Source organism: Mesoplodon mirus (assembly GCF_964341445.2).
Source record: "Mesoplodon mirus genome assembly, chromosome: 15".
In the NCBI taxonomy this organism is placed as follows: domain Eukaryota; kingdom Metazoa; phylum Chordata; class Mammalia; order Artiodactyla; family Ziphiidae; genus Mesoplodon; species Mesoplodon mirus.
Genome location: NC_138991.1, coordinates 63914066 through 63932573, shown reverse-complemented (window position 1 = coordinate 63932573; position 18508 = coordinate 63914066). Strand labels below are relative to the sequence as shown.

The 18508-nt window shown below is 57.5% G+C and overlaps 1 protein-coding gene across 7 annotated transcripts in view; it reads right to left on the bottom strand.

Moving 5' to 3' along the window:
* ABCA3 (ATP binding cassette subfamily A member 3) overlaps positions 1-18508 on the bottom strand; it is a 48362-nt gene that overhangs the window by 3253 nt on the left and 26601 nt on the right. For 6 of the 7 annotated variants that reach the window (XM_082643676.1, XM_082643678.1, XM_082643679.1 and 3 more), the window contains 20 exons: positions 18096-18239; positions 17490-17619; positions 16834-16988; positions 16411-16566; positions 16119-16329; positions 12630-12728; positions 12260-12425; positions 11295-11478; positions 10211-10514; positions 7876-8149; positions 5987-6191; positions 5411-5630; positions 4981-5139; positions 4544-4716; positions 3797-3925; positions 3491-3685; positions 1339-1526; positions 696-866; positions 256-446; positions 39-112 (listed from right to left, as the gene is read on the bottom strand). In XM_082643676.1, coding sequence (XP_082499802.1) covers positions 39-112; positions 256-446; positions 696-866; positions 1339-1526; positions 3491-3685; positions 3797-3925; positions 4544-4716; positions 4981-5139; positions 5411-5630; positions 5987-6191; positions 7876-8149; positions 10211-10514; positions 11295-11478; positions 12260-12425; positions 12630-12728; positions 16119-16329; positions 16411-16566; positions 16834-16988; positions 17490-17619; positions 18096-18239 — 3528 coding nt within the window. Of the gene's footprint in view, positions 1-38; positions 113-255; positions 447-695; positions 867-1338; positions 1527-3490; positions 3686-3796; positions 3926-4543; positions 4717-4980; positions 5140-5410; positions 5631-5986; positions 6192-7875; positions 8150-10210; positions 10515-11294; positions 11479-12259; positions 12426-12629; positions 12729-14964; positions 15116-16118; positions 16330-16410; positions 16567-16833; positions 16989-17489; positions 17620-18095; positions 18240-18508 lie in introns of all 7 variants that reach the window. The other variant, XM_082643681.1, reaches the window with a different exon arrangement.

The window sequence follows — 18508 nt, the reverse complement described above, 5'->3', positions numbered from 1 at the left end:
GGAGCAACTGCTGGAGGTCCAGTGGGGCCCAAGCTCACCTTCGCCCAGCTGAGGTCATTGCCAGGCAGGTGGTAATGAACCATCCCTTGGTGCTCATCTTCCAGGACGCTGCCTGCACAAAGGAGAGACTGTGTCCCCCTGAGGGCCGGGCTGGATGGCCAGGGGAGGGTGGCCCAGGCCCCTGGAATCGTGGCCCTCATCCCAGGGGTCAGGGATGGACAGACGCACAGACGACCTCTGCACAGTGGCACACACCTGGGAAGGTCAGGTCCACGAATGCCTTGAACTCTTCCAGGGCCTCCTGCTGCCTGTCGCTCCGGATCTTGGCCCGTAGGGAGTAGCCACTGCCAAACTTGCTCTTGAGGTGCTGTGGGCTGCCCAGGCACTTGAACTGACCCTGCACCATGATGGCCAGCCGGGTGCACAAGGCCTCACACTCCTCCATGCTGGGGAGAGGGAGTGGAGGCCTGATATAGCACTGGGGAATGTTGATGCCCACCCTCCACATCAAAAGCTGTGCACATGGGAAAGTACTGATGCCCAAATCAGGCTGTTCCTGATTCCCATGCTCAGGATGTGGCCCACATGGTAGAGCCTAGGGATTCTCCTCAGACTCTTCACCAGATGCTGACAGGTCTTCTGTCCACCCAGCCCCTCCCGGCCCACCCCTCCTACAGCCCCAGTCCTGGCTTTACCTGTGGGAGGTGATGACGATGGCCTTTCCGGACTCGCGGGCCCTTGCCACGGTGTCCCAGAGCAGGCGCCGGGCCACGGGGTCCATGCCAGTGGACGGCTCGTCCAGGAAGATGACTGCTGGCTCTCCAAGAAGGGCAATGCCGGTGCTGAGCTTCCGCTTGTTGCCGCCGCTAGGGCAGAGGGGGTGCAGGGGAAGGCAAGGCGGATGATTAGCGTGGGCTCCCCGGGTCCCAGCACAGGACTGGGCCCAGTGATGGCAGAGTGTCTCAGGTGAGGAAGAATGAGCTGAGCGTGCCTGGAAAGCCCACTTCATAGAGTAGGAAGCCCTAGAGAGAGCTATGCCCAGGGAGTCAGTCCACAGCCCCACACAGAGCAGTAACACGACCTGTCTGCACCTAAGGGGGCCTGACAGGGGGTCCTGGCTGTGCCTCCAGGTGGCAGGAACCTGAGGGGCAGCCTCTCTCATCTGGAGCTGCCTGGCCATGCTGCCAAATCCTCACCGATCCTGGAATGATGGGTGGGAGTTCCAGCCCCTGACCCGCGTGCCCCCAGCTCTACGGTAACGGAGAGCCTGACTCCACCCTGGGAAGGCCTGAGGTCACTGAGGAGGGGGGCAGGGCAGGGGCCGGGACGCAGGTGCACCTGTATGTCCTGACCAGCTTGTTGGCGTGCGGCTCCAGGAGCAAGCCCCGCAGCGTGTTCTCCACGCAGGCACCGATGTAGCACTCAGGGACACCCCGGAGCCGGGCGTACATGACCAGCGTCTCCCGGCCCGTCATGTGGTCCAGCAGGGCATCAAACTGGGGGCAGTAGCCAATCCGCTGCCGCATCTGGGGTTGGAGCACAGCCGCGAAGCAGCAGGTCAGAGGGTTTCTCTCAGGGGATCTGTCTAGGGTGGTCCCTCAGTCGGTGCACAGGCCCTGGTAGCTTCCCACTGCCAAAGTTTACTGAGCAGCACTTTGTTGGGGTTGCTGGAGGGGGTTGGCTGGCTCAGTGGCGGGGTAGGCACCGGGACCCAGACTGCCCCCCACCCAGGGGTCAGAGACAGGCCAGAGACCGGTCTACCCTGGGCAGCACAGGCGTGGATGGGTGCAAGAATGCATTGATTATACAGAGTGACCGTGTCCATGCAATGCTTTACAGCTGACAGATACCCGTTCATTAGACGTTTGACAAACATCTAATGTGTGCTGGGACCTTTCTTTTTCCTCCTCTATTAAGAGATGTTTGCTGGCAACACCTTTGGGGTGGGGCGTCACCTGAGCAGATGGCATGGCAGCTGGTCTTGGAGCAAGTGGCTACGTTCAGCACAGCCAGGATGCCGGGTGGCAGGCCTCCACCTCCAGCCACGTTAGGCAGCTGGTGGGGACAGGCAAGCCTGGTTTCTGTGGATTCCAGAGATGTGGTTTCTTTTTCTTTAACCTCTTTGGGGTTCTTAGACTTCCGAAATCTGTTCTTAATTGGTCTGGGAAAGTTCTTGGCCATGACCATGGCAGTTACTACCTTTCCCCCCATTCTCTCCTTTCTTGCTGGAACCAGATTAAACGTATTTCAGACTTCTCACCTTGCCTCCATTTCCTAGATCACATTTACAGTTTCCTCTTCCTTGCATATAATTTCAATCTTGTATATTTCTTTGAACATAGTAACACAGTTGTTTTATTTTTTTTTTTTTTTCCCGTACGCGGGCCTCTCACTGTTGTGGCCCCTCCCGTTGCGGAGCACAGGCTCCGGACGCGCAGGCTCAGCGGCCATGGCTCACGGGCCCAGCCGCTCCGCGGCATATGGGATCCTCCCAGACCGGGGCATGAACCCGCATCCCCTGCATCGGCAGGCGGACTCCCAACCACTGCGCCACCAGGGAGGCCCCACAGTTGTTTTATAATCTGGGTCTGGTAATGGCAAATCCAAAGTGGTGGGCTTGTCCTGTGTGGAGCCCTTGTGTCTGTGGGCTCCAGCCACAGCACCCTATCTGCTTTGTTTGCTTTGCTTGTGCACTGCTCACAGGCCTTGAAGCACTATGTGAGGGGCTCTTGGAGGCCTAGGATGAAAGCCTTCCTGCAGAGAGGGTGTGAGCTGCAGTGTGGGGGCAGAGCCACCTGGAAGCCCCTGCTGCCAGTTCAGGAAATGCAGTCATTCCCTGGCACAGGCATCTTCTCTGTTCCTTCCCCTGCCCTGCTCAGCACACAGGAAACCGTCCATGCAATCCCCGGGGGTAGGGAGAGCAGGAGGGTGGCCTGCTTCATCCTAACCTAGAGGGGTGGCCCTTTGTTTCTGCCCCATACACTCGATAAGGTCCCTAAACCCAGTCACTGGGACCACAGCGCCCTCTGTGCAGGGGCGCTCTGGTGGAGCCTCTCGGGGCTTGCAGATTGCTGAGGTCTTCACCACGCCCCAGGCTCTTAGATGCTCTTAATCATGTGGTTTGTCATTAACATTTTATCCTGCTTTTGGTTCTCCGTGGGACGCCTGGTTTGAACAGCCCAGAACACCATTATTATAAATCTACGCACACAGACTAAAGTTCTTTCCAGTGGGCAGAGTTCTGTGGGTGCTACTCTGTGCCCAGGTCCAGAGAAGCCGCTTCTCTGGGAGGGACCCGGTCTCGGCCCGCCTGCCAGGCCTGGTCCCTTCTGGCCGAGGGGGCTGTAATCTCTTCAGTCTTCTCCCCATCACTTGCTTACCTTTGGCCGCGGTCACTGCCTTGTCCTGCTGTCCATGAACCATGAGCCAGAGATAAGCCCCATCTCTACCTCCCGGGTGCCCTTCCTCTTGCCTCCCTGGCTGTACCCACCTTCCCGATGTCAGAGCTGATGCTGTAGCCCCCAACAAAGGCGTCCCCAGAAGTAATGGTCTCCTCCCCGGTGAGCATTTTGAAAGTCGTGGTTTTGCCAGCTCCGTTGAAACCCAGCAGGCCGAAGCACTCTCCTTTCTGGACTGCGAGGGAGACCTTGTCCACAGCGAGGAGGGGCGCTCGCTGCTCATACACCTGCACAGTGCCCAGGAGAAAACACAGCTGTGGGGAGGCCTGCGGACAGCCGGGAGCCAGCTCGGGGTGGGGGGGCGGGGGGTAGACCCGCGGAGGGAGGGCCCGCCTCACCTTGGAGAGCTCCTTGATAATCAGAGGCGTGTCCAGCAGGGAGTCCAGGCTGGGGGCCAGGATGCGGTTCCTCTCATCCACCACGTCCTGGTCTTCAGGAAGCTCCGACGTCCGGGTGTACACTTCTGTCTAATTGTTCCGGAGAAAGACCACCAGGGTGAGCTCCCGCCAGAGCGGTCCTTCCCCATGGGAGGAAGGGCTAAACTACTCACCCCAGCTCAGCCCCACGTGTGCTGACTCAGACCTCCCACAGGGAGAGCTGGGTAGCCGTAAGGGCTAACATTTGCCTCGAGGAGACACAAACTACCTGAGGGACAAGGACAGTGCAGGGCTCATGAAGAAAACCATGAAACCCCTTTTCTTAGAAAAGTCATAATATCTTAGCCCCAATTAGCCCTGGGTTCCTGTCCATCCAATGCTGTTTCAACAGGTTTTGTTTGTTTAGGGAGAGAATGTATGTGACAAACATGAGGGCGCCCCAGCCCACACGCCTCCACTGAGACCGAGGTCCCTGAGGCCCCAGGCTCCCTCGACTCCATGGCTTCACAGTCTTGGGACGGAGAGCCCCTGGGGACGGCGAGGCTGCAGCCCCTCCCAGGCTGTGCGCGCTGCCGGTGGACGCGCAGCCGGGCTGTGGCCAGTGCTGAGGCCCTCCCTGTGTGGTGGCCCCAAGGAAGCCCAACCTCTGTTGGAGGGCGCCCAATGCAGAGCAGCCAAAGGCCAGATGGGGGCCCCGGAGCCACTCACCAGTGCCCGCCTCCTCCGGAAGGCACACAGGCAGGCCTTCAGCCTCCACAGCAGATCGGTCTCAATGAGGAAGAGCAGGATGAGGTAGGCAAACCCTGAGGTAGCCATGGAGGTCACGAACCTGCCAACCCCCGGAGCGCTCCATGCATAGAAGTTCTCCTGGTACCGGATGTCTATGCAAGCAAGGGACAGGGTGCTGTGCCCATGCCCTGAGCGCCCCTCCCCTCTGGGGTCCCAGCCCACGACCCTCTCTGGGACCGTGAGGTGCCTGTGCTCAGCCCCCAGGGTGGAGGATGCGCTGGCATGGGGCCCACTGGGCTTCTGAGGGTGTGTTACTGCCACATGGGGGCCCCAAGCATCTCCTGCATTTTGGTGGCTTCACCATGAGAGGTGGCCCTTGTGCCTGCGATGGGGGACAGAGAGGTCTGGACACTCACTGTGTTTCCGGCAGTAGTGGGCTGCCACCTCGGAGGAGGTGCAGTACCTCCTTGTCTCATAGTTCTCGTAGAAGCTGCTGACCGCCATCCCCAAACAGTGGTTGGGCAGCACCAGGAACACGCGGTCCAGGGTTCTGGAAAGTTCTTCTAACTTGACCGCTGTGGGGAGGAGGCACAGACAAGTCAGCGCTGGAGGAAACACCGCACCTGCCTCCAAGAACAGAGCAATCGGGAAGGGCAGGTTTCCGGAGTTCCCTGCATAGCCAGCTGTGTCTCCCCCAGGGATCAGGCACCAGGCCTCCGGGGCAGCACCTCTGGCAGGCGGCCCCACCGGCCTGCCCGGTGCCCCCATCTGGGCCTCCCCCATCAGGCTGAGCGGCTCTGTGGGTGCAGGGATGGGAGTGCAGGGAGGTGGTCTCCTGGCTCCCACCTGGGATGCGCATGATGGTGACCACGAGGAAAGTGGCGATGCCCGACAAGATGTTGAATATGGTCAGCCTCGTGTAGGCAGTGGCCGCCCCCGAGAAAAAGAAGCTCATCAGGTACATGAGGGGGATGATGGCCCAGCCGTAGAGCATGAGCAGCAGCAGGGCATCGGCCACGTGGCCGTCCTGCGTGAAGGCGTGCACGTCGAAGGCTTTGAACACCACCTGCAGCAACACAGACAGGTGGCCAGCGTGCCCTCAGGGGGCACACAAGCCCAGGCCCATCAGCCCCTCTGGCCGTGTCTGCCCCCGACCCACCTCCATGGCTCTCCTGGTATCCTCCCTGAGGAAATAGGGAGCTGTCCACCAGGGCACCTGCTCCAGGGCCCTACCTACCAAAGGAGGGCAGAGGCTGGGGGTGTGCAGACAGACGAGGGGGGCTTCCAGGGCATTCCCAACCACTTCCCACAACGGGGGCTGAGCTGCCAGCATGGACCCCAGGCTGGTTTCAGTCCGTGCACGGTCCCCAAGGCAAGGCCCCTGGACATGTGGGGGAAGGGCCCCAGCACCATGCAGCTCACCAGCAGCAGCAGACTGGGGACGAGGAAGGACATGAGGTCCCACAGCAGAGCCGAGAGCCAGAAAGTAGCCACGTGGACTCCGCTCACGAACTGCACGTGCTTGGCCTGGACGGCCCTCTCGCTGACAGCCAGGATGGAGAACGTGCTGGACAAGAATGCCATGGCGAAGAGCAAGTTGAGGGCGATGTCGAATCCCTTCCGGCCCCTGCGGGGGTGAGGAGGGTGCGCATCGACAGGTCAGGGACAGAGCACAGCATGTCCGGGCAGGTGGGGGTATCAAGTGCTGGGTCACTACTGTCCAAAGCAGGTGATTCAGTGGCCCAGCCACTAAAGGGTTTAAGGGAGAACATGAGAGCCTCAGGGTCTCTGCACCAGGAAAATTCCATCCCCCTGAGAACAGCTCCTCCTCTGGACATCCTATCCCCAATGATGGCAGTGCCACTCTCCCAGTTGCCTTTAATCTGTCCCCGTGCCACCCACTCCCCACAGATACTCAGGTATGGATCTGAGACCTCCGCCTCGCTCTCTCTGGCTGCCCCAGTCAGACCCGCTGTCGGGCACAGCATCAGGGTGGTGGCCATCTCCCCGCTCTTGAGTGAGCAGGACATTCAGGTGCCAGCAACATGTTCCAGAAACCAGCGCTGACAGCATTATTCTGTAGCTTAAAACACCCCACCCCACGAAAGGTTCAACAAATGGTGCTGGGACAAATGGATGCTATGTACTGAGTGAAGTGCTAACACAACGTGGATGAGCCTCGAGAGTGAAAGAAGCCAGTCATGAAAGGCCATGCACGTGGTATCTGATTCCATCTACATGAAATGTCCAGGACAGGCAAATCCATGGAGACAGAAAGCAGACTCCTGGCTGCTTAGAGGTGGAGGAAAGAGGAATGGGGAGTGCCAGTGGTCCCGGGGTTTCTTTCAGGGATAATGAAAACGTTCAATAAAATTATATTGTGGTGATGTCTCCACGACTCTGAATATACTAGAAACTGTTCAGTTGTACACCGTGAACAGGTGAACTGTATGGCAGGTGGATTATATCTCCTAGAGCTGTTACAACAAAATGAAAACTCCTGTTCCTTGTCCACTGTCACCCTACTAAGCCTGACTCCTCAGCCTGATCCCCGGCATGGCGAGAACAGAGGACCACCGCTGTGTCTCTGCTTCCGTGGTGGGGACGGGAGGGAGCAGAGAGGGAGGGAGACACCAGAGGGCCAGGGCACAGTCTAAAACGGGAAGTGGGGATGAAACCGCCCCCCACTGATTAACTGCCCTGAGGTGGGATGATTGTTCTGAAATTAATTGATTTTTCCGGCTTCCTCTGGACGGTCCCCAGAGGTCTGGGGACTCTGCAACGAGGAAGAGGGAGAGTCCCACACACATGATGGTGTGACAGGCCTAAGGACAGAGATGCCCAATGGGCTCCCTGACTCAAGGCCACCGAGGGGCAGCAACACACACAACAGCTGCGTGCTGCAGGCTGGATGGGAGCAGACACTCGGATCCCCCAGGGGCAGTGGCCAGCAAGAGCCGGGTGCAAATTTGGGAAGAGGGCACGGCTCTCCAAATCCTTAGGAGTCTCCCGTGGGGCCTGGGTATATGGGGGCTGTGGTCTCACCAGCTTATCTGCTGTCCAAGGGAAGGCTGAGTGTGGAAGGCTGAGAAGGATGTGGGGCAGGAGTCCCCAGCCAAGAACTGGGAGATTCCTGAGGGCAGAAACAATGCTGTTTTTACCGCTGTGGCCCTTGGGGGTCCCTGGCAGTGCCTGAGGTGGTCATTCCTGGTGAGGGGTCCTGACCTGATGGGAGCAGGGTCCTGACTGGGCTGGGCCAGGTCCTGACCATGTGGGGATGGGGTCCTGAGACGGGGGGACAGTGCACATACTCGTTGAACTGATCCTTGGCAGCCTGCAGGGCACTCCGGGGCTGAGGGTAGTTGGAGACCGTGATGGAGGCCTGAGGGCCGCACAGCAGCTTGAACAGAAGGTTGTCCACGATGGCCAGTGCGGTGGCCGGCGAGTGGTACGCCTGGTTGTTGAACAGGGCAGTGACCACCGTGCGCTCGCCCACGTCTCTGAAGGATGCCGCCACCAGGCACCGCTCGTTAAAGCCGCCCCCCTCCACCGAGGCCCTGAAAATCAGGAACTCCTCCAGGTCACCTGGGGGTGGGCAATGGCAGAGTCAGCAGCGTCCTGCATCCCCCTCCGAGGCCCTGTTCTGTGGGGCTCTGAAGGGCCAGAGGAACAGCAGAAAGGATGCATCACCTTTCACCCGCATGCTGTCCACGGACCATGGGGCCATGCAGTGGGAGCAGCAGGACCTGGGGCTGCAGGCCTTGCGGGGGACACCCCCATAGCCACAGGAGCTGAGTGGCAGGGCAGGCTCTTCCTTCTCCCCCACAAACCCCCTGTTCACACACATACACACACTAAAGGGCCTCTCAGAGATACAGGGCCTGGACCTGAGCCAGGGTCAACGTGGCAGGAAGAAGGTTGGATCAGGAGGAGGTGAGGGTCCAGAAGTCAGAGCTGTGGAAACCTCTGAGCGGACTGAAGGGTGAAGCTCCCAGTCAGGTGCAGGGAGGGCGGCCCTAGGTGGGCTTCGACCAGCCCTCAGGACCACAGGGGTGGGTGAGGGGCTACCTCCAAGGGTGCAATTACACAGGACTGTCCCTCTATGTCTCTGTTTTTCCAGTTTTCATAGAAGAAATAAGTACCCTTTTATAATCATAAGAAAATAAAAGTTTTTAAAAAGAGTGTCCTGAGGGAGAAGGCCCTGGGAGAAGGAGCTGTTCTCTTGGCACGCGGATGAGCTCCAGCGAATCCCCACTTCACATCAGATTCTCTGGGCAGTTGGGTTCTGGGCAGCCCATATGCCTGGCATTCTCCTGCAACCCAAGGGCAGCAACAGAATCCCAATCATGCCAGGCCCATCACTTTGCTCCTCAGCTGTGGCACAGAGCAAGTGGGGGTTCTGAGGGGGGTGGGGTCAGCTGCCCACCCACGAGTGACCTTGGGGGCATTCAGTTCCCCTAGCTCACGAGCACACACTGCCCAGCCCACAGCTGGCCATGTGGCTGCAGGGAACCAGCATCTCACACATGCTCACTGCTCCCGCCTTGCCTCTCACTCAGCTGTCGCCTGGGGACAGCGATGACACCCACACTGTGGGACCCGAGTGTCAGCGAGGGGACAGGGACCCGTTGATGAATTCTAATGGAGACAGTTACAGAGGCTCTCGGCAAGTCTGCTGTGGCTCTTGGCACACAAGGAAAAGGGTCAGATGCATTAGGTGCAGTGTAATTCACCCACAGTAAGGTGCTCAGGACTGAAAGTCCCCACGCTCCATGAGGGAGCAGGCAGTCTGGCCTTCCACACCCTCCCAGGCCCAGGCATCTATGGCACTGTTCTAAATCCCTGGAGCCACCACGCACCATGACAGCCCTGAAATCTTCACGCCAGGCCGAGTGACAGCCAGAAAACAAGATGGGATGGAATGGGAGTGACAAACAAGGCGCCCACCACTGTCAGTAGGGCTGCTCAGGGCCCTGATTGCTGGCAGGCCGAGCAGGGACTCCGGCTGCAGCAGCTCCTCCTGGCAGCGGTGCCCCTAGCAGTGCCGGCCTGCTCTAGGCCGTTGATACGTTCAACATTTTCCTAAAGAGGAACCTGACTCCTGCCAAGATTTTGGGACCATCAGCGTGCTGAACCTCAAAGCTGCTGGCCAGGAAGTGGAAGGGGAGCAGAAAAACGTGAAAAACTTCAAGCATATTCCATTTAACTAGAGTGCGATGCCTGCTCTAAAGCCAGGGCAGTGTCCAACTGCCACCGCCAGGGGCACGAGATAGTTTCGGTTTTAGGATGTGGTAAGAAAACACCATGTCACATAAGGCATATCGTGACCGGCCTCTCAAACAAAAAAAGGTAATAACGTAAACATTGCTGAGGTTTTACATTTCATTTGTAAATGGTCCTGAAGAATCTGACTTCTGTAAATGACTGCCTGGACAAAGTTTAGCCCTAGAGACGTGGACTTTTGTCTTCCTCTGACTCAGGGCAAAGATTTTCTCCCCCAGGGGACACCTGGCAATGTCTGGAGTGGGGGTGATGCCAGGAATGCTGTTAAGCAAAGAACCACCCCAAATGTACACAGTGCCTTGGTTGAGAAGCAGGCTCTGACAGCACAACTCGGGCCCCAAGCCACCTGGGGACACCCCTTACCCAGCACCTCTCGAGGTTCCTGGTCCTCAGCCTGCAGCATGTCTTTCAAATGCTCTGACAGCTGCTGATCCAGCTGAGAGGTCCCGGGAACCGAGAAGGGGACGATGGTTCTGCCATACTCAGCCAAGGTCAGCTTCAGGAGGGGGTCATCGAAGATCTCGGAGGAGTAGTTGATGGCCAGGAGGGCCAGGGTGATGCATGTCAGAGGGACCAGGACCTGGGCTGCTACCATCTTCCACTCCCGCCAGCTGTATGCGGCCTTCTTCAGGAACATGGCCCAGAACTGCTGGCAGTGGAGGGCCAGCTGCGACAGAGGGGATGAGGGTGATACAACCGCCACCACAGAGCCAGTGCCTGACCCCGCCCTCCAGCAGCAGGCACGGTCTGCACATGAGCCTGGGGTCCCAGGGTTTCTCCTGGGGCCCAGCCGATGACATGGAAGACCCACAAGAACACATCCCCATAGGTCCCAACTGCGCCCTGGGGGTCTCACATCAGCTGTGGCGGCAGGGCAGGCACTATTCCACCGTCGAAGGAGGTTAAGGGACCCTCTGCTATCCTAGAGGGGAGCCGAGACCTCTGCTTTCCCCGTGGTCCTGTTCAGAGGACTCTGGCCAACCTCACAGCAGAGGAGATGGACAAACCTCCCCCACTGCCTATATTCCCCACGCTCAGCCCTTCACTGTCCTCTAAGTGCAGGTCAGGCCGGCAGGGACCAGAGCCCAGCTCCGCCATGTGCTGTCCATTCGACCTTGGCCCAGGCCTCAGCTTCCTGTCTGTAAAATGGGACCGGTGCTGCCCTCTGTCTCACTGGGTGCCAGGCACATGGCAAGCTCTAAGCTCTCGGTACACGGGGCACTGTTAGCCTTATAAGCAGTGTTCACCCTTATCCGTGAGTGGCCAGGTTGGAACAACGAGAAATGACAGGTACTCGACTAAAATGTTCCGGGTTTTCCTTCTGCCTGCCAGCCCATGGGAGCACGAGCTGTAATCTGCCCTCTTCCCAGAGTGCTGACCCTCCCTATGCTCACATCTGCCTCCGCGGCCTCTAACGCATGCCGTGCTTGGGGTCGCGCAGTCTCACCCCGGTGTTGAGCCTGACGGCAGTGTTCTCCTCGATCAGGGTGCCGACGCCGTCAGTCGGGTCCATGGTCCCGCACAGGTGGCTGTCCACGGCCCAGTCGCTCGCCCGCCTCTCGTGCTGGTACTGCAGGGCAGGGAGCTGGATGGCTTGGATGTCCATGCTGGTGTCCACCAGCTTACCGACCCTGGTCGAGACATGGAGGCCCAGTCACAACTCGGCTCCTCGGGGAGGGAGAGGGGCAGCAAAGGCAGGCGACTGTCAGGGGCACTAAAGCAGAGCGCCATCTGCTCCATCGGCTGGGACTTCATTCGTTCATTCACTCATTCATCAACAAGTATCTCCAGGACACCAGGTATGGCAGCCAAGCAAAGTCCAGGAGAGAGACAACTAGACAGGGCCCTGCCCATGGGGGCCTCCCGGTCTCCCAGGGAGACTGATCGAAGTCAGCATTTATAACCCAGGCTTTCCAGAGGGACAGGACGGGGCTTGGGGCACGATGGCAGCACCAGGAGGGCTTGTCACAATACAGGACACTGCGGCTCGGGGCGCTCACTGTCACTCTGAGACCAGGGAGCAGAAGAGTGTGCTCCAGAAGGGGCAACACTGGGACAGGTGAGACAGAGACGGGTGCATGGAGGGCGGGCAGGTGGTAAGGCTGCCAGGCCCTGTGGCAGAGCCTGGTGTCGGGGTCGCACCGAAGCCAGGGAACCACCCGACTCAAATGGCACTGTACTTATATTCACTTATCCTGTTGCCTCCTCTAGGGTATGCGATCCTCAAGGAAAAACATCTATCTCACAGTTATTTTTGTATTTCTTGTTCTTAGCACTGTGTCTGCTAAATAAAGCATTCAAACAATGTTTGACCAATGTATTAACCGTCTGGAGCTCACCCCGTAGTTCTGAGGGGTGAAGGCTAAATTTCACATCTTCATCAAAGATGGAAACACACTCCGGGATCATTACCTAGACCTGAGAGGAGCTTGGCCAGCCTGATGCTGCTGAGGTGCTCCCGGGAGGGGCCCCAGGGGAGATGCCAACACACTCACAACGTGGGAGTGGAGTTTCCAGTGATCAGAGCTCGGCTGCTCTGCTGTCTGAGTCACTGCGCGTGTCAGGAACCTGGCTGAGTCTGTGCAAGTGTTAATATAGGGCTGTGATGTGAACTCGGGCCCTGACAGCCGGCCCACTGCCCTGATGCCCACCCCCCCGGGCTGTAGGTCCACCTCAGATGGGTGTTCCAGATGACAATCAAGGGGATTGCTTTATTATCACACTTTGGAAAAATCATCCACAAGGCTGAGCCCTAGACAGATGCAGACGCACGTTTACTTACCGCAGGAAGACTTCCTCCATGGTGGTGACAGAGGCCCCGAAGCTGGCGATGCCCAGCTCTTTCTGCTTCTTCTCCAGTTTAGCAAAAAGACTTTCAAACCTGAAGAAAAAGACCGAGTGATGAGTCACTTCTTAGTGACTTTCTAGATAATTTATTTCTAAATAATCACCTCTGTGCTGTATGGGGGAGGAGCAAAGGAAGGTTAGCTCCTCGAGATGCCTTCTCAAAAAAAAAAAAAGTTAGGCTTTGTTCTTCCCCTGCGCACCCTTTCTCCCCCCATGTAACATTTTTTTTTTAATAATCTTTTTTTTTTTGGCCATGCCGCGCAGCTAGCAGGACCTCAGTTCCCCGACCAGGGATTGAACCCAGGCCACAGCAGGGAAAGTGCTGAATCCTAACCACTAGACCACCAAGGAATTCCCACACATAACATTTTTTGAGTATGTTGGCCTATTAGGCACTCTTCGATACCTATACACCTACATGAAATCACAAAGCAAACCAAAAGAAATTGATGAATATTCTTTTACTTATTGGGTAGGGAAGTACTTTCTAAGAAGAAATAACAAAGGAAAAGATATAACCCATTAATCCCATCTGCAGGGGGAAAAAATCCCACAAAATTAAAAGGCAGCAACAAATTAGAAAAAGTTGCAACACAAATGGTTGATGTTAATACATAAGCCGTGAACATGCAACACGCAGAAGAAGCGACGCTTATAGCCCAATAAGCATGGGAAGCGGTCAACCTCCCGCCAGCAGGAATGGAATACAAAATGGCAATTGCGCATGTGTGTGCCATTTTCACCCATTAGATACACAAATATTAAAAAGAAATTTTACTCAAAGTTGGCAACTGTGGAGTAAATGGACACTCCCCTATGCTGCTGCTGGGGAAGTCAAACACATCACCTTTCCGGAAGTGAATCTGGTAAAATTTACCCCACTGTTGGGAATCTATTCTAAGGGGTCATTGGAGATCTTGACAAAGATTTTTCTAAAAGGATGTGCATTAGCACATTTGTGTGTGTGTGATAACAGAGTAGGTGTAAAACGAATTATACTATATCTAAGTCAGAGAGGACTCCCCTGGTGGCGCAGTGGTTAAGAATCCGTCTGCCGGGCTTCCCTGGTGGCTCAGTGGTTAAGAATCTGCCTGCCAATGCAGGAGACATGGGTTTGAGCCCTGGTCCGGGAAGATCCCACATGCTGCGGAGCAACTAAGCCCATGCACTGTAACTACTGAGCCTGTGCTCTAGGGCCCGCAATCCACAACTACTGAAGCCCATGCGCCTAGAGCCCATGCTCCACAAGAAGAAAAGTCACCGCAATGAGAAACCCATGCACTGCAACGAAGAGTAGCCCCAGCTCACCGCAACTAGAGAAAGCCCGCACACAGGAACGAAGACCCAACACAGCCAAAAATAAAAATAAATAAATAAATAAAAAGAATCTGTCTGCCAATGCAGGGGACTGGGTTCGAGCCCTGGTCCAGGAGGATCTCACATGCCACAGAGCAACTAAGCTTCTGCACCACAACTACTGAGCCTGCTCTCTAGAGCCTGCGAGCCACAACTACTGAGCCTGTGAGCCACAACTACTGAAGTCCGCATGCCTAGAGCCCACGCCCCGCAAGAAGAGAAGCCGCTGCAATGAGAAGCCCACGCACCGCAACGAAGAATATCCCCTGCTAGCTGCAACCAGAGAAAGCCCGCGCACAACAAAGACCCAACACAGCCAAAAAAAAAAAAATGAGTCAGAGAACACTGCCGTGATTAAAACCACATTTCTCAATCCGGATTGCAGCAAGATTAATGTACTTTTAAGTCTTCTATTCCGAAGTTTCTGAATGTGACTTAAGAGTTTGGTTTTTACCTCCCCACACCGGGAGTCTGCTCTGTTTATGAGGCCTGTGTTCATGACTCAGATTCTGAGACCAAGAAGACACACGAGTTCACAGCTGCACACTAACCCTGAGTGGCTGTGGTGTGAGGAGCGAGCCTCGTGCCAAGTGTGGATGGCATCAGGGCACTGAGCACCCTGTGATGAGCCACTCTTCTCCTTTTCGGGTACAGCCCTGACGCACAGAGAGGCCTGGCACCCTGGGCCCAGCAAGCAGATTCACTGGGTACCGACCATCACAGGCCCAGGAGCTAAGAGGTACCCCTGGCCAAGCCACACAGGTGCAGGGCGGGTGACTCTACACACGGAGCCCTTAAGGCCCCCTGAGCCTCCTTCTCAGATCTGTACTGTGAATGCTCTGGGACACACACGTGCCTGTGCATGGTCTCTCTAGGATGTGTACCTGTCCGTGCTCTCTGGGACATGTATGTACCTGTGTGTGCTCTCCTTGGGAAGAATGAACGACAGCTCTGCTCCGGCACTGCTCTCCAGGGTGGCGTTGGGGACATGGTGGTGGACCAGCCGGGAGATGCCCTCGGGGCTGCAGTGAGGCTCCTTCACCAGCGTCATGTGGTAGCCTGCGCCTGGTACACCCAGGAGCCCAGTGAGGCTGCATCCCACCCTCCTCCTGGCCCACCCAGGGCCCCGGGCTCCTGCAGGTCAGGCTCCTGGGAAAGGGGCTGCAGAGCTGGGGCAAGTGAACTGGAATCGATGCATCTCAGGGCACCTCAATGCTGTCCTGAGGGTCTCACCTCCCCACCTCCACCCGCTGGGGAGAGATGCTGGAGGACCTGGGGTGGTGAGCATGATAAGGAGGTGAAACCAGAGCTGGACTTCAGATGTCAAGCCTCAGATACTGGGGTACAAATTGTCCCCAAAACCCCTTCTCCCTGCTTTCTCAGTAGCAGAACCTAAGGACAAAGGCCACCTCTTACAGCCTCTCCCCAGCCTGATGGTGACCACACTAGGTCACCTTCTGCTTTTGGGGCTGTGTGCTGGTCAGAGGAAGCCGCAGATGTGAGGGGTGCAAATCCTGGGGTGTCCTGGGGGTGGGGCGCTGGTCTTCTATATTGGCTCCTTCTGCTGGCGGGACATGGATGTGACCTGGCGTGCCAGGACCATGTTGGACCATGAGTTGTCCTCGAGATGGGAAGCCATGCTCATACAGCAAAGACGGGGCTGACTCCATGCGCTGCCCACCAGCCCTAGACAGTGCCGTGGGCCCCTCACTTGTTTGGGAGCTGCAACGCTGGCGAGCGGGCTTGGTCTCTGCAACGGCGCCCCTGCTCTTGGTGGCCCTGGCACTTGACTGCTAGTCCACTGCTCAAAGCTGAATGATGCTCCAAATCAAGACTACCTGCTTCATTCCTTCTTCATTCTCACAGGCCCCTCTGCCTGGGGCCTCGGGTCTCTACCCACAGGTAGCAGAACAGGATGTCTAGAGAAGGCCTCTCTCTGCCTGATCTCAGGGGCCCTTCGGGAACGTTGCCAGTGGATACTTTCTCCAGCACACTGGGCCAGCAACGCTGACCCCACACAGAATGGAGTTTCGGCTGCCTGCCCCGCTGCTTGCCTGCGGCCGCTCACCATATTTCTGCTTCAGGAACAGAGATGACCCGCAGCACTGCAGCTCCCCCTTGGCCATGATGGCGATGCGGTCCCCCAGCAGGTCGGCCTCATCCATGAAGTGGGTGGTCAGCAGGATGGTGCGGTCACTTTTGTGCTGCTGAAGAAGGTCCCAGATGGCCCTCCTGGAGATGGCGTCCATGCCCGAGGTGGGCTCATCCAGCATCAGCACCTGGAGGGCAAAGGAAAGGGCTTGTGATGACAGCAGAGCCACGTCCTAGGCCCAGGCTGCTGCAGGCCCCGCCGCCCCTACCTTGGAGCCTGCGATGAGGGCAATGCCGATGGAGAGCTTGCGCCTCATTCCGCCGCTCAGGAACCTGCTCCGGGAGTCCCGCTTGTCCTCCAGACTGAGGATATGCAGCATGCGTTTGACTTCTTCAGGGCACTTCTGGCGCGACAAGCCTTTCAGCTGACACAGCAGGGGACAGAGATCTGGCAGCAGCTTCTGACGGGAGGCCAGCCTGTCCAGCTGGCACTGGAATGGTGCTGTCTCTGTCCCTCCCCAGGCTGGATCTCGTGTCCTGACACCCACCCACCCCAAAATTGGCGAACGCCTCCTCGGAGCAGATTCAGTTTGCTGGGAGGCTAAGGACTCACATGGCTGCCCTGGGGACCCGAGCATGTGGGTGATGGAATAACCACGACGACCCATGAATCCTGTCACCTGCCGGCTCACCTGAGCATAGAAATACAGGTGTTCTGCGACAGTCAGGTTGTCAAACAAGACGTCATGCTGCGGGCACAGGCCCAAGCTCTTCCGGATCTGAGCCATGTCTTGGGAGATTTCGTACCCACTGATATATGCCCGTCCACTGGTCGGGGAAAAGAGACCTAGGGCCAAGCGGAAGACCCCGGGGCTCAAGTTCAGCACGAATATCTTCCAGTAGCACAAGGAGTGATGAGCCTCCCTGGTCCACACCGTGTGCACCCTGCCGTGTGGGTCTCCGGAGACAGAGGAGGGTGGGGGATGCCCACTGCCAGGATGTGTGGCTTGTGAGGAATGAGAGAGGCGCATCCCCCACACTCTCCGAGCCCAGGTCCTACTCGAGCCTGTCCTCAGGGAGGACAGGATGACTGTCAGGGCTGGGCTGGCTCATCCAGGACAGCTTTCTAGGAGAGTGGGCTTGGGACCAAATCAGCGTGGGTGGGGCCACCTCTGTGTGGCCTGAGAGGCTCCCACCCTGTTCCCAGAGCCCCTGGGGCTCCACTAGCTATCAGCACAGCAGGGGGAGGACAATAACCACCTGAGGGCACAAGGCCGGGGCAGGGCTGAGGTGGCCTTGAAGGAAGGGCCTGGAGATCAGGCTGGGGCATGAAGGCTGGGCCCCTCACCAGTAAGCATGGAGAGGGTGGTGGTCTTCCCCGCACCGTTGTGGCCAAGCAGGACAGTGATCTGGCCCTCATACAGGTTCAGGTTCAGGTCTCTGACAGCTGCCTTGCCCTTGTTCCCCACTCCAAACACCTGCAGGAAAGGCAGAGGGTGGCCCCGGACTTCAGGAGCCCCTCACTGCAAAGGGCCCCTTCTACTCCCCTCTGGAATACCCGTCCAAGCGTCTGGGGAGGAGACCACGCCCAGTACCGCCAACCAGCGCACAGAGAGGCCCCGCTGCTTCCTGCTGCTCTCTGCCCCACCCCAGGTCCCCAGCACCCAGGTGTTTTGGTGTCTCGGCAAGACTAGAAGGCCCATGACGCCCAGGCATCGTATACGGCGAGCACAGAGAGCGTCCACTGCAAAGCTGGTCAGAGGTTAAGTGGGGCAGCACGGGTTGCTGACTCGACCCTGAGCCTCCACACTGGGCCCTAGGGACAGAGCCTGAGGGATGGCTGGTGCCCAGGAGAGCCGGTCAGAGGGCAGCCATAGGAATCCAGGAGAAACAAGGCCCAGAGGATGGTCTTTGCCCCGTGACCCTGCGGTCCCCGTCCCCATAGGTATGGCACCTTGGATACATGCTTGATCTTGATCCTGGCTACCAGGTCCTCTGGCTCAGCTTCAAAGTACTCGGTCCTAAGCACTTTCTCAGGGTCATCGTCTTCCTCCTCTTTCCCTAGAACTGTCCTCGGGTGCCCGCACCAATACGAGGGCTAGGATGGAAATCAGAAGCTCTCAAACAGCCAAGTCATGTCAGTTCATTTTGTTTGTGACAACCAACCGACAAGCTAGAGCAGACAGTAGCCGCCCTTAGACTCCCCTGCTCGGCGCTGCTGTAGGGAAGACGCTGCTTAGAGTTCAGGGTTGGGGTGAGACCCAGCGCAGTTCTGCACCCAGCTGCCCTGGGAAGCTCTGAGACTGTTTCCTATTCTGCTGAAGGGGCTTACCATGCACATCAACTCAGAAGTGATACAGGGAAAGT